This window comes from Tachyglossus aculeatus, chromosome 10, assembly GCF_015852505.1.
Source record: "Tachyglossus aculeatus isolate mTacAcu1 chromosome 10, mTacAcu1.pri, whole genome shotgun sequence".
Classification (NCBI taxonomy): domain Eukaryota; kingdom Metazoa; phylum Chordata; class Mammalia; order Monotremata; family Tachyglossidae; genus Tachyglossus; species Tachyglossus aculeatus.
Window position 1 is genome coordinate 3,816,750 of NC_052075.1, and position 23,921 is coordinate 3,840,670.

The 23,921-nt window shown below is 46.5% G+C and overlaps 1 protein-coding gene across 1 annotated transcript in view; it reads left to right on the top strand.

The window, feature by feature from the left end:
* Positions 1 to 23,112, top strand: part of ROR1 (receptor tyrosine kinase like orphan receptor 1) — a 292,903-nt gene extending 269,791 nt beyond the window's left edge. Inside the window, exons 8-9 of the mRNA XM_038752669.1 lie at positions 1,580 to 1,791; positions 18,980 to 23,112. Coding sequence (XP_038608597.1) covers positions 1,580 to 1,791; positions 18,980 to 20,404 — 1,637 coding nt within the window. The 3' untranslated portion in view covers positions 20,405 to 23,112. The remainder of the gene's footprint in view (positions 1 to 1,579; positions 1,792 to 18,979) is intronic.
* Positions 23,113 to 23,921: the final 809 nt, after the last annotated feature.

Consider the following 23,921-nt stretch of genomic DNA (forward strand, 5'->3'; position numbering starts at 1 on the left):
GGAAGACCGCTCCAGGAGGTGCTTGGGGTTTTCGGTTGTTCCTCCCGGCCAGAACTGAGCTGGGGAAAGGCCAATATCCATACCCCGTCCGTGTATAGGCCCATTCATGGGGGCTGAGTGTTTAACTGTGTTGCTTGAAAAGTAGAAGTGCAGAGCGTTCTCTGAGGAGTCAGTTACCCAAGGAGGGATGTCAAAGGGTGAGAGACCTGAGTGTGGCGGCCCACTAGACAGGAGGCAGAAACTCCCATTACACACACTGATAAGTTTGTTATCAGCAGGGAACAGGTCTGCTAATTTTGCTGTATTGCATTCTCTTAAGCGCCTAATACAGTGCTCTGCACAGAGTACAGAGTACATATGTATATATGTTTGTACATATTTATTACTCTATTTTACTTGTACATATTTATTCTATTTATTTTATTCTGTTAATATGTTTTGTTTTGTTCTCTGTCTCCCCCTTCTAGACTGTGAGCCCACTGTTGGGTAGGGACCATCTCTATATGTTGCCAAATTGTACTTCCCAAGCACTTAGTACAGTGCTCTGCACACAGTAAGCGCTCAATAAATGCGATTGAATAAGTGCTCAATAAATATTCATTCATTCAGTCGTATTTATTGAGCATTTACTGTGTGCAGAGCACTGTACTAAGTGCTTGTAATAATGGTATTTAAGTGGTTACTTTGTGCCAAGCACTGTTCTAAACACTAAAGTCAATACAAGGAAATCAGGTTCGTCCCACGTGAGGCTCACAGCCTTATTCCCCATTTTACAGATGAGGTAATGGAGGCACAGAGAAGCTAAGTGACTTGCCCAAAGTCACAAAGCTGATAAGTGGTGAAGTGGGATTAGAACCCACGACCTGTGACCCCCAATCCCGTGCTCTTTCCACTAAGCCATGCTGCTTGTATTTGTTGAGCGCTTACTCTGTGCAGAGCACTGTACTAAGCATTGAGAGAGTACAGTATAACAATAAGCACATTCCCTGCCCACAGAGATCTTACGTCAAGAGGGGGAGACAGTGTTAATTTTGATTGATTCATTTATTCAGTCATATTTATTGAGCACTTACTGAGTGCAGAGCAATGTACTAAGTGCTTGGGAGAGTACGATATAACAATAGATATAAATAAATTACAGTTACACATGGATATATACTGTATATTGTTACTCTGTAAAGTGCTTGTACAGTGCTCTGCACATAGTAAGTGCTCAATAAATGCCATTGATTGATTGGGAAGCATCGTGGCTTAGTAGCAAGAGCTCGGGCTTGGGAGTCAGAGGTCGTGGGTTCTAATCCTGGCTCTGCCACTTGTCTGCTGTGTGACTTTGGGCAAGTCACTTCACTTCTCTGTGCCTCAGTTCCCTCATCTGTAAAATGGGGATTAAGACTGCAAGCCCCACGTGGGACAAGCTATTATCTTGTATCCACCCCAGCGCTTAGAACAATGCTTGGCACATAGTAAGAGCTTAATAAATACCATTATTATTATTATTATTATTACTATTATTGATTGATTGATAGTCCATTTAAGCCTGCGTAACTTTTGTGTCTTTTTTTTTTTATTTTTGCAACAGATTCTAAGGAGTCCAAGGAGAAGAATAAAATGGAAATCCTTTACATACTAGTGCCCAGTGTGGCTATTCCCCTGGCCATAGCCCTGCTGTTTTTCTTCATCTGTGTCTGCCGTAACAATCAGAAGGCGTCCTCCCCGCCAGTTCAGAGGCAACCCAAGCCCGTCAGAGGTCAAAACGTCGAGATGTCAATGCTGAATGCCTATAAACCAAAGGTAAACTCGGAGGTTAGATTTCTTTTTTCACCATTGGAATAATAATAATAATAATAATTATGGTACTTGTTGAGGGCTTACTCTGTGCCAAGCACTGTCCTAAGCTCTGGGGTGGATACAGGTTAGTCAGATTGGACACAGTCCCTATCCCACATGGGGCTCACATTTTTATACCCATTTTACAGATGAGATAACAGGCACCGAGAAGTGCCTTGTCCAAAGTGAAACAGCAAACATGTGGCAGAGCCAGGATTAGAACCTAGGTCCTTCTGACTGTCAGTCCCGCGCTCTACTAAGCCACGTTGTCTGCCTGTCTTTCTTTCTCTCTCTCTCTTTATACATATATGTTTATACACACACACACACACACATACATACATACACATATATATATATATATTTATGTATATAGATGTTTCCCTCCTTCTCTCCTTTTCTTCTTCTCTTCCTCTCTCCCTCTCTCTCTTTCCCTCCAGGAGCTGACACTGGCTTGTAGCCCCCCGAGATGGAAAGACTCCCATCTCTTGGGCAGAGGAACATCCTGGGATTGAATTCAGTGGAAGGGAAGGCTTTGCTTTGAATTCAGTCACTGTTTGGGGTAGAAGTCTGCTGAAGTGGGTGGGCTGGTAAAGAAAAACCCTGAGATTTTGAGAGGGCTTGAAGGCGGCCTCCCTTAGTGGCTTTTAAGAGGCTTGTTTGCTTAAGGACTTGGCTTTGATGATAGGGATAGGCCAGATAAGAACCAGGAGAGAATTAAGATGGTGAAAAATCTCCAATTCTCAGAAGATTCATTTCAACAGAGGGCCCTTAGTGAAAAGTATGGAGGCAGCAGGTGGGTAATAGTACTTACTAAGTGCTTACAGCGTGCAGAGTACTATGCTAAGAGGTGGAAGAGAAGACACAGGTGGGAATTTGAGTACTGTGCTAAGAGGTGGAAGAGAAGACACAGGTGGGAATTTGATCCTGTGTGGGCTCACACAATCTAAGAGGGGAATGTATTCAAGTTGGTTTAAGCACAGGGTTTGAATAGATGGTTGGCTGGGGTGGCAAATCAGTCAGCTCCTCCGCCGTGGAAATGACCTCACTGGAGCTAGAATCATCTATTGCTTCCCTTACACTCAGGTGAGCTTCCTAACAGGAAGGGCCACGCAATCCATATTATTATATGCTTCTCGAGGGGCAGTTCCATGTGTTTTACTTTATTGTCCAGTGTGCTGAACAAAGTAGACACCTGATGTGGGGCTCTATACACAGTAGACATTTCGTATAGTGCTCCATACACAAGTGATGCTCAGTACAGTGCTCCTCACCCAGTAAGCACTGAGTGTGACATTCTATGAACAGTAGTGGCTCTTAACTGTTCCCCATTCACCCTCAGTAGGGTGTTCAAAACAGTGTTCTCCACACAGGGCTCTATTTTTTTGTGGCATTTATTAAGCGCTTACTATATGCAAAGCACTGCTCTAAGCACTGGGGTAGATTCAATTCATTCACTCAATCGTTTTTATTGAGCGCTTAATGTGTGCAGAGCACTGTACTAAACGCTTGGGAAGTGCAAGTTGGCAACATAGAGAGACGGTCCCTACCCGGCAGCAGGCTCACAGTCTAGAAGTGGGAGACAGACAAAGCAAAACATATTAACAAAGTAAAATAAATAGAATAAATATGTACAAGTAAAATAAATAGAGTAATAAATATGTACAAACATATATACATATATATATACAGGTGCTGTGGGGAGGGGAAGGAGATAAGGCGGGGGGGAGGGGGATTCAATCAGGTTGGACACAGTCCATGTCCCACATGGGGCTCACAGTCATAATGCCCATTTTACAGATGAGGTTACTGAGGCCCAGGGAAGTGAAGTGACTTGCACAAGGTCACACAGCCGACAAGTGGAAGAGCTGGGACTAGAACCCAGGTCCTTCTGATTCCCAGGTCTGGGCTCTATCCACTAGGACACGCTACTCCTTTCTATTCCCAGTGAAGGAATCAAAGGGGACTGCTGTAACTACCCCAGCGCTTTGTACAGTGCCTGGCACATAGTAAGTGCTTACCAGATACCATTAAAAATAATAACAATAATGATAATAATATTTGATGAGTGCCTGCTGTGTGCAGGGCACTATACTAAGTGTTTGGGAGAGTACAATAGACTGTGAGCCCACTGTTGGGTAGGGACTGTCTCTATATGTTGCCAACGTGTACTTCCCAAGTGCTTAGTACAGTGCTGTACACACAGTAAGCGCTCAATAAATACGATTGATGATGATGATGATGATACAATAGAGGTAGAAGACACGTTCCAAAGCACTGTACTAAGCGCTTGGGAGAAAACACCAGGAAATAAGGCATGAGTTGTCTGCCCTCAAAAAGATAAAATTGAATGGGGGAGACAGACAAAATGATTTAGAAACAGAGGGTGTACGAGGAAGTACCAGTAGGTTAGGATGGATTAGCTGAATTAAGTCACTGATGAACAGGGTGGCTGTTGGGTTTACATGACTTTGAGGGTTGTCGGTTAATCAGGGAAGACCCTCAGGGAGAAGTGGGCTTTTTAAGAGAACTAAGAAATGGGTGCAGCTATGATTTGGTGGCTAGGTAGAAACCTCGGCCCGGGGGCGAGCACAAAAGGTCTGTGACTATAGGTGCCATACATGGGGGACACTGACCAATTTTCCCTGGAAACAAAGGAGTTGGACTTACATTCAACCAGGAACAAAGTCAGAAGGACATTAAGGAAGCAAGTCTTTCCAAGGGAATTCACTGGAACAAGGAATCGGGGGGAGAAGGCGGCTCCATCACTATGGATCATTAAACTGTCAGCCCATAGTCAATCAGTCAGGCCACCAGTGGGATTTACTGGAGGTTTATTGTGTTCAGAGCACTGTACTAAGCGCTTGGGAAAGTACAGTTGGTAGACACGATCCCGGCCTTCAAAGAGCATACGATCTAGTGGGGGAGAGGGGAGAGCAAGAGCCTGTGACTTCTGCTTCTCCTGTACTCTTCCAGGGCCCTGAAAAGATGGTGTGATGCCCACAGGAGATGCTTAAAACCGAGGACTGATTGATTGATGGTGAAGAAAATGGCTGGGCTATTCACTGAACTGGAGGCAGGGACTAGGAACAGATGGACCACTTAATCCCTCCTAACTGCCGTGGTCCTCAGGAGCAAGTCAAACAGCTGTTAGAGTTGCTACAGTTGGATCTCTGTTCCATTTACTTGCCACTGAGCCATTCAGGCCTGGCGGCAAGCGCTGACTTTAAGTAAACTGAAGCGTTAAAAATAGAATTTCCAGGATTTCGGAGATACGGCCGGCTAGGTACACGAGGTTCCCAGTAAAGCCAGGGGCAGCAGGCTTGGGTACATCCAGGCCGAATTTGACCTCCAGTATTTACCTTATAAAAGAACTCTCCAGAAAGTGCACACTGCAGACTGCTGTAGAGAGGGATGGTTTATGAAAGCGGATCACTTCCGCTTATGAAAAGTGGGGCTACACTCTCAGGGAGGTGACAAAATGTTCAGCGATTTCCCTCTGAGCTGCGACTGGAATAAATGTTCCGTTGTGAAGGTCTGAAGGGCCCTTATCTCTTTGAGAAGGCAGACATGAGGTGCTACAGCCCCCGAAAAAGAGCCTTATCTCGGAGGTGGAATGGCAGGCAGGTGGTCTGTATCCTTTCAAAAAACGAGCTTCCGAGCTGGGCCTGTTCAGTCCATCCATCAGTGGTATTTATTGAGTGATTACTTTATGCAGAGTACTGTACTACCCACTTGGGAGAGGACAATACCGCAGAAGTAGCAGATACAACAGAAGTAGCAGACACGTTTCCTGCCCCTGACGAATCTAGAGGGGGTGACAGACAATACGAATAAGCAATTTGTAATTGATAATTTTAAAATATGTACAGAAGTGCTGTGGGGTTGGGGGTGGGACAAATATTCAGTCATTCATTAAATTCAATTGTATTGGGCAGTTACTAAGCACTTGGGAGAGTATCATACAGCAATAAACAGACATATTCCCTGCCCACAATGAGCTTACTCATCATATTATGTCATGAGAAGCAACGTGGGCTAGTGGCTAGAGCACAGGCCTCAGAGTCAAAAGGACACAGGTTCTAATGCCGGCTCTGCCACCTGTCTGCTGGGTGACCTTGGACAACTCACTTCACTTCTCTGTTCCTCAGTTACCTCATCTGTCCAAGGGGGATTCAGATTGCGAGCCCCATGTGGGACAGGGACCGTGTCCAACCTGATTACCTTGTCTCTACCCTAGCACCTAGAACAGTACCTGGCACATAGTAAGCGCTTAACAAATGCCATTTAAAAAGTATCGCCCTTCGGAGCTTTTTTAAAAAATAAAAATCAGTATTTAAAAAATAAAAAAACAAAGGAGAACAGGCGGGTTGCACAGCCATGGCCAAATAAACCAATGCCTCATCAATCCCGGCCTCACCAGGGGTAGATCCTATGTCGAGCAAATGTCTCGCTCTCTTTCCCCAAAAATCCTGTCTCTAAGAAAAGGGTCCCGCTGATGGATCCCATTCAGATGAATAAACTCTCTGGAGGGGAAGGGAAGGGAAGGGGGTGTCAAAGTAGAATCAGCACAGGATTTGTATAAACCTGTCAGGATAGCGGGAGTCATACTCCAATTTTTAAGGGAAGTTTATGAACTGAGACCAAGTGGTCTAGTGCAGAGACCAGGTGTCTGGAGGGGGCATTCTGCCACTGGCCCATTGTGTGACTGTGGGCAAGTTACTTGGAACCTCGCTGAGCCTCAGTTTCCTCATCTGTAAACTAGGGGTGAGCTACCCATGCCTCCAACTGCACAGAGATGTTGTGGTGAAATGGGGAAATTGGTGTGAAAGCGTTTTGGGAAGAAAAGCCCAAATTCTCTAGAGATACAGTCAGTGGTCTCCCACCATTTAGGGACTGAATTCCTATGGAATCCAGTATTAAAAGTAATAATAATAATACTGATGATGATGATGGTATTTGTTAAGCCCTCGTTATATGCCAGGCACTGTACTTAGCGCTGGGGTGGATACAGGTAAATTGAGGTGGACACAGTTCCTGACCTATATGGGGCTCATAGTTTGAATCCCCATTTTTCAGATGACGTAAGTGAGGCACAGAGGAGTGAAGTGACTTACCCAAGGTCATGCAGCAAATAGAGTCGGGATTAGAACCCATGATCTTCTGATTCCCAGGCCCATGCTCTATCCACTGCACCATGCTGCTTCTTAAAGAAGGCAGTGGAAAGAACATCGGACTCACCGTCAAGAGACTTGGATTCTTAGACAGCTCAGCTGTGTGACCTTAGAAAAGTCACTTTTAACTTTTTTCTCTCTCCACTCTTCTCCCCTGTCCATTGTCCCTGTCCCTACAGCAAACAAAGGGGAGTCCCGTTGAGCCTGAGGAGTGTGAGACAGAACCATAAGGGCCACTGAAACGAGGGCTGGGCCACTAATAATAATAGTAATGGCATTTGTTAAGTGCTTACTGTGTGCAAAACACTGTTCTAAGCGCTGGGGAGGATACAAGGTGATCAAGTTGTCCCACGTGGGGCTCACAGTCTTCATCCCCATTTTACAGATGAGGTAACTGAGGCAGAGAGAAGCTAAGTGACTTGCCCAAGGTCACACAGCTGACAATTGGAGGAGCTGGGATTTGAACCCATGACCTTTGACTCCCAAGCCCGTGCTCTTTCCATTGAGCCCCGCTGCTTCTCTGCTTCACTACTGTTCCTCATGCCACTGGCCGGAGAACAAGACCTTCAGAGTTTAAGCAAGCAGGGCATCTGGAGAATACTTGTTCTCCCTCCTACTTAGACTCTGAGCCTCATGTGGGACAGGAACTGTGTCCAACCTGATTATCTTGTATCTACCCCAGTGCTTAGTACAGTGCTTGGCACGTATATGATGAATGCTTAACAAATTTTGAAATTATTTTTATTGTTATTGTTATTATGAACCAGGGCTCCTAACAGATGTGTGCTTTTCCTGGCTCCAGGGCGAATCCCCAGCCTCAGTCAATCGTATTTCAGAGAAGCAGCGTGGCTCAGTGGAAAGAGCCCGGGCTTGGGAGTCAAAGGTCATGGGTTCTAATCCCAGCTCCGCCACTTGTCAGCTGGGTGACTTTGGGCGAGTCACTTCACTTCTCTGTGCCGCAGTTACCTCATCTGTAAAATGGGGATTAGGACTGTGAGCCCCATGTGGGACAACCTGATAACCTTGTATCCCCCCAAGTGCTTAGAACAGTGCTTGGCACATAGTAAGCACTTAACAAATGCCATCATTATTATCATTATATTTATTGAGCACTTACGTGTTCAGGGCAGGATTTCCAATCCGAGACGTAAGAAGAATGGGTATCTCTTCCCCCATTTTTTAGATGGGAAAAGTGAGGCCCAGGGAGGTCAAATCAGTCAGTCAGTCAATCGTACTTATTGAGTGCTGACTGTGTGCAGAACACTCTACTAAGCGCTTCAGGGAGTACAGCAGAAAAACAGATACATTCCCTGCCAAGAACAAGTTTACATACAGTCTAGAGTGGGAGACAGACATTAATATAAATTAATTAATTAAAGATATGTAGGTAAGTGATGTGGGGCTGGGAGGGGGGTATGAGTAAAGGGAGCAAGTCAGGATGGGGCAGTAGGGAGTGGGAGAAGAGGAAAGGAGGGCTTAGTCAGGGAAGGCCTGTTGGAAGAGATGGGCCTTCGATAAGGCTTTGAAGTCGAGGAGAGTCATTGTCCTTGGATTCGAGATGGGAGGGTGTTCAAGGTCAGAGTCAGGACGTGGGTGAGAGGTTGGCAGTGAGATAGATGACATCGAGGTACAGTGAGAAGGTGACCATTAGAGGAGCGAAGTTTGCGGGCTGGGTAACAGTAGGAGAGTAGCGAGGTGAGGCAAGAGGAGGCAAGGTGATTGACTGCTTTAAAGACATTGATAAGGAGTTTCTGTCTCATGCATAGGTGAATAGGCAACCACTGGAGGTTCATTCATTCACTCATTCAGTCGTATTTATTGAGTGCCTACTGTGTGCAGAGCATTGTACTAAGCACCTGGGAAGTACAAGTTGGCAACAGATAGAGACGGTCCCTACCCAACATGGGCTCACAGTCTAGAAGGGGGGAGACAGACAACAAAACAAAACATGTGGACAGGTGTCAAGTCGTCAGAACAAATAGAATTAAAGCTAGATGCACATCATTAACAGAATAAATAGAATAGTAAATATGTACGAGTAAAATAGAGTAACAAATCTGTACAAACATATATACAGGTGCTGTGGGGAGGGGAAGGAGGTAGGGTGGGGGGATGGGTAGGAGGAGAGGAATAGGGGGGTTCAGTCTGGGAAGGCCTCTTGGAGGAGGTGAGCTCTCAGTAGGGCTTTGAAGGGAGGAAGAGAGCTAGCTTGGCGGATGTGTGGAGGGAGGACATTCCAGGCCAGGGGGAGGACGTGGGCCGGGGGTCGACAGTGGAACAGGCAAGAATGAGGTACAGTGAGGAGGTTAGCGGCGGCAGAGGACCAGAGGGTGCGGGCTGGGCTGGAGAAGGAGAGAAGGGAGGTGAGGTAGGAGGGGGCCAGGGGATGAAGGCCAGAGTGAGGAGTTTTTGCCTGATGCTTGAGGTTCTTGAAGAGTGAAGAGATATGGCCTGAACATTTTTGTAGAATAATGATCCGTGCAGCAGACGGTGCCAACATCCCGAGGGCTGGTGGAAAGCGGGCGGATAACTAGGATAGCCGCCAGGCTCCAGTTTCAATCCCCCAGCCTCTTCCTTTGCGAATCATCTTTCAGCAACGTTTGAACGCAGGCTGGCGCAAGTGAGAATCAAGGATTCAATCCCTAGAGTAGCCCGTGAGGGCAAGGGGCAGTGTGATAATAATAATAATAATAATAATAATAACGGCATTTATTAAGTGCTTACTATGTGCAAAGCACTGTTCTAAGTGCTTGGGAGGTTACAAGGTGATCAGGTTATCCCATGGGGGGCTCACAGTCTTAATCCCCATTTTAAAGATGAGGTAACTGAGGCGCAGAGAAGTTAAGTGGCTTGCCCAAAGTCACACAGCTGACAATTGGCGGAGGCCGGATTTGAACCCCTGACCTCTGAGTCCAAAGCCCATGCTCTTTCCACTGAGCCATGCTGCTTCTCCGTGATACCCCAGAGCAGCAGGATCAGGAGGAAGCAGCAGTCTTGGGCCTTCCACTGGAAACCGGCTTGGTTGCCGCAGTGGTTGTCGTGACTGTTAGCCTCTGAACAGCCCTGTTTGGGGCTGAGTGCTAGGCTTCGACAAGCAGTGTAGTCTAGTAATAATAATAATAATAATTATGGTATTTGTTAAGCACTTGTAAGCCCGCTGTTGGGTAGGGACCATCTCTATATGTTGCCAACTTGTACTTCCCAAGTGCTTAGTACAGTGCTCTGCACACAGTAAGCGTTCAATAAATACGATTGAATGAATGAATGAATGCCAAGCATTGTTCTAAGCACTGGGGTAGATAAAGGGTAGTCAGGTTGTCCCACGTGGGGCTCGCAGTCTTCATCCCCATTTTGCAGATGAGGTAACTGAGGCCCAGAGAAGTGAAGTGACTTGCCCAAAGTCACCCAGCTGACAAGTGGTGGAGCCGGGATTAGAACCCACGACCTCTGACTCCCAAACCTGGGCTCTTTCCACTAAACCACATAGTAGAGAAGCAGCGCGGCGTAGGGAATAGAGCCCAGGCCTGGGTTCTAATTCCAGCCTCGTCACTTTGTCTGCTGTGTGACCATGGGCAAGTCACTTCCCTTCTCTGGGCCTCAGTTCCCTCATCTGTCAAATGGGGATTAAGAATGGAGCCCCATGTGGGACAGGGACTGTGTCCAAACTGGTTAAATCGTATCTACCCCAGCACTAGAACAGTGCTTGGCACATAATAAGCGCTTAACAAATAGAGATGCAGCATGGCTCAGTGGAAGGAGCACTGGCTTTGGAGTCAGAGTTCATGGGTTCGAATCCCGGCTCCGCCAATTGTCAGCTGTGTGACTTTGGGCAAGTCACTTCACTTCTCTGGGCCTGAGTTACCTCATTTGTAAAATGGAGATTAAGATTGTGAGCCACCCGTGGGACAGCCTGGTAACCTCCCCAGTGCTTAGAACAGTGCTTTGCACATAGTAAGCGCTTAATAAATGCCATTATTATTATTATTACACAGTAAGCGCTCAATGAATACGATTGAATGAATGAATGAATGATTACCAAGTCTAATTTTCATGCATGTACTTTTTCCCAGCGCTTAGTACAGGGACTGTGTCCAGCCCGATTTGCTTGTATCCACCCAGGCGCTTAGTACAGTGCATGGTACATAGTAAGAGCTTAACTACTGCTATTATTATTATGAATACAGTGCTTTGCACCCAGTAGACACTTAATAATTACTATTATAAGTAATTAGTACCTCCAAGGGAGTTACCTTGTTAGCTATGAAGACCTCATGATACTTCCCAGAGGGACGTCTTATGACCTCTAATAGCCGCCATAAAGAGGTGTCCCCTGGGCAAGTGAGCAGTTTTCATTATCGATCGATTAATGGTATTTATTGAGCACTTTCTACGTGCAAAACACTGTTCTAAGCGCTTGGGAGAGTACCATACAACAGAATTAGCAGACATGTTGCCTACCCATAATGAGCTTACATAAAACACCCATCCTTTTCTCCCCAGTCTCTCAAGCTTATATAGTAATGATAATAATAATAATAATAATGACATTTATTAAGCACTTACTATGTCCTAGAAACAGTGTGGCTCAGTGGAAAGGTTTTGGAGTCAGAGGTCATGGGTTCGAGTCCTGGCTCCACCAAATATCTGCTGGGTGACCTTGGGCAAGTCACTTAACTTCTCTGAGCCTCAGTTACCTCATCTGTAAAATGGGGATTAAGACTGTGAGCCCCACGTGGGACAACCTGATCACTTTGTACCCTCCCAGCGCTTAGAACAGTGCTTTGCACATAGTAAGCGCTTAACAAATGCCAACATTATTATTATTCTCTTAGCCTCAGTTACCTCATCTGTAAAATGGGGATTACGACCGTGAGCCCCACGTGGGACAACCTGATCACCTTGTATCCCCCCAGCACTTAGAACAGTGCTTTGCACATAGTAAGCGCTTAACAAATACCATCATTATTACTATTATTATTATTATGTGCAAAGCACTATTCTAAGCGCTGCGGAGGTTACAAGGTGATCAGGTTGTCCCACCGGGGGCTCACAGTCTTAATCCCCATTTTAAAGATGAGGTAAGTGAGGCCCAGAGAAGTTAAGTGACTTGCCCAAAGTCACGCAGCTGACAGTTGGCAGAGCCGGAATTTGAACCCATGACCTCTGATTCCAAGGCCCGTGCTTTGTAATTTATTGAGCACCCACTGAATGCAGTTCACCGTATTAAGGGTCCTTCCTTACACGGCTGCTGCCTTAAAGAAAATTATTCATCCCAAATTCATTTGTCATTCTGTACCAAGCGGCTGATATGGAAGAAGGATCCCGAATGAAGAAGCAGCAGCAGCAGTGGATAGAGAATGGGCCTGGGAGACAGAAGGTCCTGGGTTCTAGTCCTGGCTCTTCCACTTGCATGCCGTGTGACCTTGGGCACGTCACTCAAGGTTTGATATTACCGTTAGGGATATCATAACAGGTACCTCGACGGTAATATCATTGCGGGCAGGGAATGGGTCTGTTGTGTTGCGATATTGTACTCTCCCAAGTGCTTGGTATAGTGCCCTGCACACAGTGAGCGCTCAATTAATATGATTGATTTATTGATTGATTGTTACCCCATCCCTTACCTGCTGTGTGACCTCGGGCAATGCACCTGACTTTTCTGCACCTCAGTCACCTCACCTGGAAATGTGTATATATGTGTATATATATACATATACCTGTATATATGTTTGTACATATTTATTACTCTATTTATTTTACTTGTACATATCTATTCTATTTATTTTATTTTGTTAGTATGTTTGGTTTTGTTCTCTGTCTCCCCCTTTTAGACTGTGAGCCCACTGCTGGATAGGGACTGTCTCTATATGTTGCCAACTTGTACTTCCCAAGCGCTTAGTACAGTGCTCTGCACACAGTAAGTGCTCAATAAATACGATTGATTGATTGATTGATTTAACTTCTGTGCCCCAGTTACCTCATGTGTAAAATGAGGATCAATATCGCGATCCCCATGTGGGACATGGACTGTGTCCAACCTGATTAGCTTGTATCTACCCCAGCACCCAGTAAGTGCTTAACAAATACCATAAAATTAAAAAACAAAACCTCCTCCTTTCTTTGCCCCTCACCGAGAATGCCATCGGGATTGGGACAACCGGGAGTTTTCAAACATCTCAAAGAGAAGAAGTGCCAACTCTGTTGTACTGTACTCTCTCGCGTGCTTAAGACAGTGCTCTGCGCATCGTAAGAGCTCAAAAAATACGATTTTTCAAAAGTGCTATCGGAGAGCAGCACCCCGTAGCCATTCTGGGTCAGCCTCTGTTAAAGAAAGGCAGATGACTTGCAAACCATCCTGAGGTGGAGATGTGTTTACTTTTTTGAAAGAAAATGTCAACATTTAAACTGAAAGCCTGTTTCAGTTTGAAGGTACTTAATTGCCTTACGAATGTAGCAGACCGAGTCCATCTTGTCATTCAACTAATGGAAGCAGCTGATGGAGAGATAGGAGATTCCGACCTCCTCCGGTCCATTTTCCCTTTGTACTTGGTTTACTTTGGCAGGATGCCCCATGTGGATTTTACACTTCTTTACATTTTGTACATCCCCATGTGACAAATACTTGTCAAACAAAAACTAAACAGATTTATAACCCCTTAACTTGAAACGAGGCCAAAATTGAACTGCCAAAACTTTATGACTTCATTTTCTTTCATAGTTTTCCACTCCATGGGTTCAAACAGGCCAGCCATGCTAGAGGTCAGTCAGAGGTCATTTCACTTTCATTACTAAAATATAATTTACAATATGCCAGACCTAAACAAGTTTAGCCTAAAGGATTTGTCTAATGTAAACCATCTGTTCCTCGACAATACAGCTAATTTCCTGCCATCACCGTACAGTCTACTGACTGCTTGTTTAAATGCCTTTTTGATTTTTTTTTAACTAGGGCAGAATTTATGGTAAAATTTTAAACGGTTCAATAGTTAGGCATCATTTCGACCAAGTACCTTGAGGATTTGCTTAACTCAAATGAGTTCTCCTACTTGGTCATCAAAGATTGCGCCTCTTTGTCAGATCTTCTCTGAACTGAGGGAGCGATACAGGTGTCGCAGGGGTAGATCCTTCTAGATCTCCATCTCAGCAGCCAAATAATATCGATCGGGACCACGTCTTTCGTTAATGGAATTTGTCAAAGGCTTACTATGTTCCAGGTACTGTCCTAAGCTCAGGAGTGAGTACAAGCTAATCGGATTTCTTTTTCTTTTAAATGGTATTAAGCGCTTACTATGTGCCAGAGTAGGTACACGCTAATCAGGTTGGACTCAGTCCATGGGGCTCACAGTCTTAATCCCCATTTTACGGATGAGGTCATTTAGGCACAGAGATGTGAAGTAACTTGCCCAAGGTCATCCAGCAGACAAGTGGCTGAGCTGGGATTAGAACCCAGGTCCTTCTGACACCTAGGCCTGTGCTCTGTCACATTGCTTCTCTTAGGATCACTAATCAGCCCGACTCCATCGCTGGTCAGCTCTGGGGTTGGGGAGGGGACAGGATGAAATCAGGTAGAATTCCTGAAAGAGAAGGACTCATCATCATCATCATCATCAATCGTATTTATTGAGCGCTTACTATGTGCAGAGCACTGTACTAAGCGCTTGGGAAGTACAAATTGGCAACATATAGAGACAGTCCCTACCCAACAGTGGGCTCACAGTCTAAAAAGGGGAGACAGAGAACAAAACCAAACATACTAACAAAATAAAATAAATAGGATAGATATGTACAAGTAAAATAAATAAATAAATAAATAGAGTAATAAATATGTACAACCATATATACATATATACAGGGGCTGTGGGGAAGGGAAGGAGGTAAGATGGGGGGGATGGAGAGGGAGACAAGGGGGAGAGGAAGGAAGGGGCTCAGTCTGGGGTTTTAGGGTAGGAATTGTCTCTCTTTGTTGCCGAATTGTACTTTCCAAGTACTTAGTACAGTACTCTGCACCCAATAAGCACTCAATAAATCCGATTGAATGAATGAATCTATCAAACTGGGGCCCCACTCTCAGGCAATGGGATACCCAGCTCTGCCACGGACCAATAGCGAGCTCCCTAGGCCTCGGTTTCTGCAACTGCAACAAGGAAACCGTGACCCTTCCCAGAATGCGGAAGGAAGGCCGGTTGTTTCCGAGCCACATCTCGAAGGTGAAGAGCCTCCGAAGGAGAGATTCTGGTTTGCTTGGCCCTTAGAAGACCAACTTTTTTGTGGATTCGTTAGATCCAGACAGGAAAGTGCGTGGAACAGAGTCCGCAGCATTCGGCCAAGCCGATTGGCTTAGAACCTCACCAAGTTGCTTCATTCATTCTGTTATATTTATTGAGCACTTACTCTGTGCAGAGCAATCAGTCATTCTGCTGGCAACTGATTCCTGCAGGCAATCAGTTGAGGGCCCAGATAGTGAGAAGGAGTGTGGCCCAATGGATAGAGCACAGGTCTGGGAGTTGGAAGGACGTGGGTTCTATTTTGCCACTTTGCTTGTGTGACCTTGGGCAAATCACCGAACTTCTCTGGGCCTCTGTAAAATGGGGATTAAGACTGTGAGCACTATGTGGGACAGGGGACTGTGTCCAACCCAAGTACCTTGTATCTACACCACTGCATCGTTTAGCGCCTGGCACATAGAGCTTAACAAATACCACAATTAGTAATTATTATTGAGGACCTGGGGGCCTGTGCCTTCACCTTGTTAGGGTTGGTAGGGATGCCCTGCATTGGTTGGTGAAGGAGTCTTCCCTCAGGTGAATAGTTGCTATAAGCGGTGAAACTTAAAAGGACTAATCTCTGTTTAATTCCAGCCTCGACTTGCTGAGCTCAAAGTTCCCTGATCCGTTCTCCCATCCCCCAGCCCAGTGGTCATTTGGATCAGGCTGAAGGAGTCAGGATGGGACAGTGTAGTCTAGTGAAAGGAGTGTGACTCATAGCTAGGAAGTCTAGGATCTAACCCAGACTGTGAGTTCGCTGGGGCAGGGAATGTGATTGATATTATATTAGACTCTCCCAATCACTTAGTACGGTGCTTTGCACACAGTAAGCGCTCAATAAATACGACTAATCATGCTAATAATAACCTCAGTGCTGACCCCAGCATACTGTGTGACCTGGGGCAAATCACTTCACCTGTGCCTCGGTTTCTTTCATCTGTAAAATGGGGATGGCATTCCCTGCCTCTCCTTACCTCAGAGGGAGGTTATGAGACTAAGATGAAGTAACTGACCTAAAAAGGGCTTTGGAAGAATGAAAGTGTGATTTAGCGTCAGGGTTTCAGTATAGTCTGAAAATGGGTGTGAGCTGAAACCGGCTGAGTAAATGACATCACTCAGGGTCTGATCATTAATGGAGGTGAGGGAGGGGGAATATCTATATCCACCACCTGGGCCTCTGTCAAAGTCAGGACTGCGTCTGTAATTAGGCCAAATGGGCAATTGTCCATTGAGAAGCAGTGTGGCCTAGTGGAAAGAGCACAGGCGTGGGAGTCAGAGGACCTGGGTTCTAATTGTGCATATGCCAACCGCTCTGTCATTTACTTGCTGTGTGACCGGGCAAGTCACTTAAAAATAATGCTAATAATAATAATTATGGTGTTTGTTCATTGCTTACTATGTGCCAAGCACTATTCTAAGAGCTGGGGTGAATACAAGCAAATCGGGTTGGACATGGTCCCTGTCCTGTATGGGGCACTCAACTTCTTTCTGACTCAGTTTCCTCAACTGTAATGTGGGGAATTCAGTACCTGTTCTCCTTCCTACTTAATAATAATAATTTTGGTATTTGTTAAATGCTTACTATGTGCAAAGCACTGTTCCAAGTGCTGGGGAGGATACAAAGTGATCAGGTTGTCCCATGTGGGGCTCACAATATTAATCCCCATTTTACAGATGAGGTAACAGGCACGGAGAAGTTAAGTGACTTGCCCAAAGGCACACAGATGACAAGCGGCGGAGCCGGGATTTGAATCCATGACCTCGACTCCCAAGCCCGTGCTCTTTCTACTGAGCCGCACAACTGTGTCCAAACTACTTAGCTTGTACCGACCCCAGCACTTAGAACAGTGTTTGATACGTAGTAAGTGCTTAACAAATACCATAAAGAAGAAATTGCCTCGGGACTACTGCTGACCTCAGAGGTCCCCCCACCTAACCACTGGGGAGGCTTTCGATTGCCCCAAGCCTGGAAAACGTTTGCTGCTTCCTCCCCGGGGCAGACACACATGTCACTACACGTCATGCCGAGGACACGGCAAGTACGACATCATGGGAGAGCAGCGTGGTGTAATAAATAGAGCACGGTCCTGGGAGTCAGAAGGTCACGCGTTCTAATCCCGGCTCCGCCACTTGTCTGCTGTGTGACCTTGAACAAGTCACTTCAGTTCTGTGGGCCTCAGTTAATTCACCTGTAAAATGGCGTTTGAGACTGTGAGCCCCAGGTAAGGCAGGGATTGTGTCCAACCCAATTGGCTTGAATCCAGTGCTTGGTACAGCGCCTGACACACAATAAGCACTTGACAAATACCACAATTATCATTATTAGTAGCAGTGGTATTATTCCATCTTACAGAAGTCTTTCCCTGACCCCCCAAAACTTACAGGGTTTTTCGGTGGGGAGACCGTGACCACCCTCGTTGTTCCAAAGCCAGGTTCCTGTTTAAACAGAGGTTGCTTCCAGCTCAAGTGGAGGGAGGCTGACCCCTTTTAAATTTCCAACTTGCACCCGCTACCCTCTCTGCAGGGCAAACTGAGGCAGCTGCCTCTAACGCTCTCCATCTGAAGCCAGGCACTGGGCCCGTCCCAGTCTTTCCAACGAGGCCCTCCCACCCATTTCATAGAAGAATCGAAGAGTGTGCTTTTGGCAAAATCTGTGGCAAAGGGACATCTCAATCTCTGAGGCATGAACTGTGCTCAAGCAGTGTGGCTTAGTTGATAGAGGCCGGTCCTGGGAGTCAGAAGGACCTGGGTTCTAATCCTGGCTCCGTGACGTGTCTGCTTTGTGTCCTTGGGCAAGTCACTTCACTTCTCAGGGCCTCAGTTACCTCATTTTTAAAATGGGGATTGAGACTGTGAGACCCACGTGGGACGGGGACGGTGTCCAGCTCGATTAGTTGGCATCCACCCCTGTGCTTAGTACAGTGTCTGGCACATAGCGAGTGCTTAACACAAATACCACAATTATTATTATTATTATATATATTCAGACATACAGATATACCCAATGACATAGATAAGTATATACATATCTACACACACATGCGTACATATATATATATGTGTGTGTGTGTGTGTGTATATATGTATAATAATAATGAGTTAAATGATGATGATGGTATTTATGAAGTGCTTACTCTGTGCCAAGCCCTGTTCTAAGCGCTGGGGTAGATCCAAGGTAATCAGGTTGTCCCACGTGGGGCTCACAGTCTTAATCCCCATTTACAGATGAGGTAATCGAGGCACAAAGAAGTGACTCGCCTGAAGTCGCAACAATCAATGAACATTTGTTTATCGAACACTACGTCCAGAGCACTGTACTAAGCACTTGGGAGAGTACAATGCAACAGAATGAGCGGACACGTTCCCTGCCCATAACGAGCAGACACACACCCTGCCCATAATCAATCAATCAATCAATCAATCGTATTTATTGAGCGCTTACTATGTGCAGAGCACTGTACTAAGCGCTTGGGAAGTACAAATTGGCGACACATAGAGACAGTCCCTACCCAACAGTGGGCTCACAGTCTAAAAGGGGGAGACATCATGTAGCATACTGAATCAGTGAAAGCCCACTGACTCTAATGAGCTTAGAGGTGCAAGAAATTTTCTCTCTCAAAGATCTGCTCCCGGACTCAGTACTCAACCGCCAACACGGGGCCACCGGACTCCTCCCCGCCATTAACGCTCCTCCCTGTTCCTTTCCTCCACCAGAGCAAGGCTAAAGAGCTACCGCTGTCTGCCGTGCGTTTCATGGAGGAACTGGGAGACTGTGCCTTCGGCAAAGTCTACAAGGGCCACCTCTACGTCCCGGGCATGGACCACACCCAGTTAGTGGCGATCAAGACCCTGAAAGACTTTAACAACCCACAGCAGTGGGCGGACTTCCAACAGGAAGCGTCGCTCACGGCCGAGCTCCACCACCCCAACATCGTCTGCCTCCTCGGCGTGGTGACCCAGGAACAGCCGGTGTGCATGCTCTTCGAGTACATGAACCAGGGCGACCTCCGGGAGTTCCTCATCATGCGGTCTCCCCACTCGGACGTCGGGTGCAGCAGCGACGAGGACGGCACCGTGAAGTCCAGCCTGGACCACGGGGACTTCCTGCACATCGCCATTCAGATTTCCGCGGGGATGGAGTACCTCTCCAGCCACTTCTTCGTGCACAAGGACCTGGCGGCCCGCAACATACTGATCGGAGAGCAGCTGCAGGTGAAGATCTCCGACCTGGGCCTCTCCAGAGAGATCTACTCCGCGGATTATTACCGGGTTCAGAGTAAGTCCCTGCTGCCCATCCGCTGGATGCCCCCGGAAGCCATCGTCTACGGGAAATTCTCTTCCGATTCGGACATCTGGTCCTTCGGCGTGGTCCTGTGGGAGATTTTCAGCTTCGGGCTCCAGCCGTACTACGGATTCAGCAACCAGGAGGTGGTCGAGATGGTCCGGAAGCGACAGCTGTTACCCTGCTCGGAAGACTGCCCTCCTAGGATGTACGGCCTGATGACGGAGTGCTGGAACGAGGTTCCCTCTCGGAGGCCGAGGTTTAAAGACATCCACGGCCGGCTGCGGTCTTGGGAGGGGATTTCCAGTCACAACAGCTCCACCACTCCTTCTGGGGGGAACGCCACCACCCAGACGACTTCCCTCAGCGCCAGCCCCGTGAGCAACCTCAGCAATCCCAGGTACCCCAATTTCATGTTCCCCGCCCAGGGTATGCCACAGGGCCAGATCGCCGGTTTCATCGGCCCGCCGTTACCTCAGAACCAACGCTTCATCCCCATCAACGGCTACCCGATCCCGCCCGGCTACGCGGCCTTCCCGGCTGCCCACTACCAGCCCCCGGCCCCGACCAGGGTCATTCAGCACTGCCCCCCGCCCAAGAGCCGCTCGCCGAGCAGCGCGAGCGGGTCGACCAGCACGGGTCACGTGACTAGCTTGCCCTCTTCGGGATCTAATCAGGACGCCAATATCCCCTTGCTCTCCCACGTGTCCATCCCCAGTCACCCGAGCGGAATGGGCGCACCCGCTTTCGGAAACAAAACTCAGAAACCGTACAAAGGGGACTCCAAGCAGCCGTCTCTACTCGGGGACTCCAACCTCCACGGGCACACTGAATCCATGATTTCCGCAGAACTCTAAGCGCCTCGCGCTTCTGTAAATACGATAGGCGTTTCATACCGGAAAGGCGGAGAGAAGATGTATATGCAAATATTTTATTAAAATAAGATTCTTCTGGTTCTTCAGCAGACATGGCTACCAGTATCTTCTGTGAAGTTTAACGGTATTCTTAGCAGGGAAGGCTAACACCAGCCAGCTCGAAAGAGAGGAGAGGAAAGGGCACTGTGGTCTTAACACTACATCTGTTGGGAGAACCTGGCACCAGGATGGTGTCCCTCTGTTTCAGCACGAGAAAGACTGTGATGTCGTGAAGAAAAAGAAAGAAGACCCCGTGACAGATTATCCGACCGGAAGAGAAAAGAGCCAAATGGGGCTTGAGGCGTTACTCGATTTCGGCCTCTTTGGCCGTAACGTTCCCCAAATATTTTCTTGCATTTGTCCACCGGCGAGGATGCCGGTTTCTCTTTTGGGACAGACGTCCAGACTTGCTGGGACAGGTAATTCAGTGAACGAGTCGAAATGTTCAGCGCGATCGATTTCAACATTCTCCACTGGAAAATGCCGTTTCCAGTGACTGAGGTGGACGGGTCACGTTTGACATCGAGAGCGGCGTCAAGCCACCGGCCCAGGAGAGGTTTCCCGCCGAGCCTTCTCCTTGATGGAGAATGTCGGGGCGGCCCGGAGGATCCCGACACCTCCCTTGGGAGGCCTTCGGCGGGGCCTCGGTAGATCCTCCCCAAACCTTCCTCAGGCCAGGAGGAATATGCCCCATCCACGCTTTCTCCAGCCCTGGTCAAGTGAGGACAAAAGCACCGTTAAGGAGACTGGATTCAAACAGTGGCACACCTCCGGTGGGATCTCTTTGACCCTCCGGAGCTGGGGCAGAAGAACTGAGGGAGGGGCGGCCTCCCGCCCCAGTTCGGAGAAGCAGAAGTCTGTGGAACTGAGCAGAGACAGAGCTCATGGCTTCCTTGCCTGGCGGGGAAGACCCCGTCCAGAGACGAGCCTGAGGGTGGAATTTCGCCTGGCCGAGTATGGCGACCAGCGGGGCTGTGGAAGTGTCTTACACAGCAGGTCGATGTTCCCACCTCAGCACTGATTTGTACCTTCCCCAAGTGCCGAGAGTCAGAGGGGAGGAGAGGGAGCCCGAGGAGTAAAACCTTGGTGGCCCCAACGTCCTTTTCTGGCCCAGTGGGACCCCGATGACAGCCAGGTTCTTAATTCTGTTCCGGGTGAATTTAATTTCCTCTTGAGGGGAGTTGAAGAGATTGTATTCTCATCCCTAATTCATAGGGGAATATGACCTCTGTGATTATTTTATTATCCAGAGGCCGTCGCCTCGTATTTTTCAGTTACTGTAACTTGGAGTGGGGTCACAGGTTGAGGTCATTTTACAGATCGCCAAAAGCCATACCCCCTAAAAAATCGATGGAAGCCCCGTATTTCGATCTGTCATGCTTAGGATGACCGATCTATCGATGGTATATCTTGGGCGGGGGGAGGTCAAGGGCGTGCAGATGTGCTTGACTGAGCTTAGAATTCCACAATTTTAGTTTCAGTTCAGAAAGTTTTTGGATGTTTAATTCAGTTTCCTGCATCTAAAGAGACTGACAGGGGTTGCGGAAGCTCCTGCAGACAACATTTGGATGAGGTAAGTGTCAGAGAAGGAGAAATGCAATGAGGAAATTTCCACCAGGACTATACAGGAGGGTGAAAAATGTCAGGAGCCAATGCTTGGTGAGATGGGTGATGGGGAGAGTCGGCACACGACAGCAGCAGCAAGTTTACATGTACCGGGAAAACCCATGGAAGCTGGGTCTATCCAAGTGTACGGACAAGTCAGTGAAATTAAGAGTTTTAATTTCATAACAAATAAGCTGATTCGAAAGTTACATTTCTTGATTTTAGGGGAGGTAGTCAGGGCCGAATATTTGTATCCTTTTGTTGCTATGCAACGGTTTAATGATAAAGTTTCAAGCCACAGTTTTAGAGATGTTCATTGACAATCATTTTTTCCCCCAAGAATATTTATTATGTTAGCTCATTTCATCATTTCAATGAGTCTGAATGGTTCAGTAATCCCCATAAGGGAGACTGGAGTTCCAAGAGCCACTGAAAAAGTTCTCTGAAAAAATGTTTTGGCGACCTAATACCATCAGTTAGATTGAACTTTTCATAGCGGCGGACATTTTGAGCATTTATGTGATTACTGAAATTCAGGTATGATAACGATCTAGATTTTTGAAACCACTCTTGAAGATTCACAAAAATCACCGAATCTCTTTTTTGTATTAAAATCATATATTTTTCACATACCGAAAAGACTTTTTTGCTCCTTTGACGGTGTTGTACGACTTAATTTTCAAATTTTTTTGCACAAAATGGCGTTCGTGTTTTGTAAAGCAGACGTGAAAATATAGTTCTGCATTTTATATCTTGGTCTGTTTCTCTTTTTTTAAACTTGATGTAGATTTTTTTCAAATACATAATGGCAGTACAAACGACCTGCCACTTTGATATATTTTTCTGTTTTCACTGCATGCATTTAATCACTGTATTACTTGATGTTTGATTAATTATGGGCATTTCAATTAGGCAAGCATGAAAATGTAATAATGAAAGCCTATTTTATATTGAGGTTATATACATTTTGTATTTCACACACCAGAGATATTAAACACTGATTATTTTATGCTGCTGTTATTAAAACATGTTTTTAATATAAATATCATTTTTCCTGAATCTTGCTCTGATTGAGGTATCTAGGGATTTTTTAACAGCGCATCTTTTAATAACGTTCGGTGACAGTTTTAAAATAGCGAAATTTCTAACCATTTGATTTCAGTAGGGTGAGAGAACGACATTGATGTTATTAGTTTGACATTATTAATTCGGGATTTTCTCTCTTTCTGGATGCACACACACACATATACACACACACTCTACAGGTTTAAAGATGATTTCCCTGTGTACATAGGAATGCCCAAAAGATTGCTACATGTCCTAGGGTTCTAGCTTCACTAAGCACACATATGTGCACCTTGTGAGTGCCGCTCCATTTCTAGCTTTGACTCACAATGAGTTGTCCAATTCTTGCCACTTGCCCAGATTTTTTTTCCTCTGTTGCTTCTACAGAGGCGGTGTGGGCTCGTGGAAAGAACACGAAATTAGGAAGTAAAATCTGGGTCCTAATCCTGGCTCTGCTACTTGCCCGCTGTGTGACCTTGGGCAAGTCACTTAACTTCTCTGGCCCTCAGGTTCCTCACCGATAATACGGGATAAAATACCTGTTCTTCCTCCCTCCTAGACTATAGGACAATCACTGGGTCGTATCTGATTGCCATGTATCTACCCCAGCTCTTAGTCCTTGGCACGTCTTAAGCATCTAGTAAATCTAGAGAAGCAGCGTGGCTCAGTGGAAAGAGCACGGGCTTGGGAATCAGAGTCATGGGTTCTAATCCTGACTTCACCACTTCTTTGGGCAAGTCACTTAACTTCTCTGTGCCTTAGTTCCCTCATCTGGAAAATGGGGCTTAAG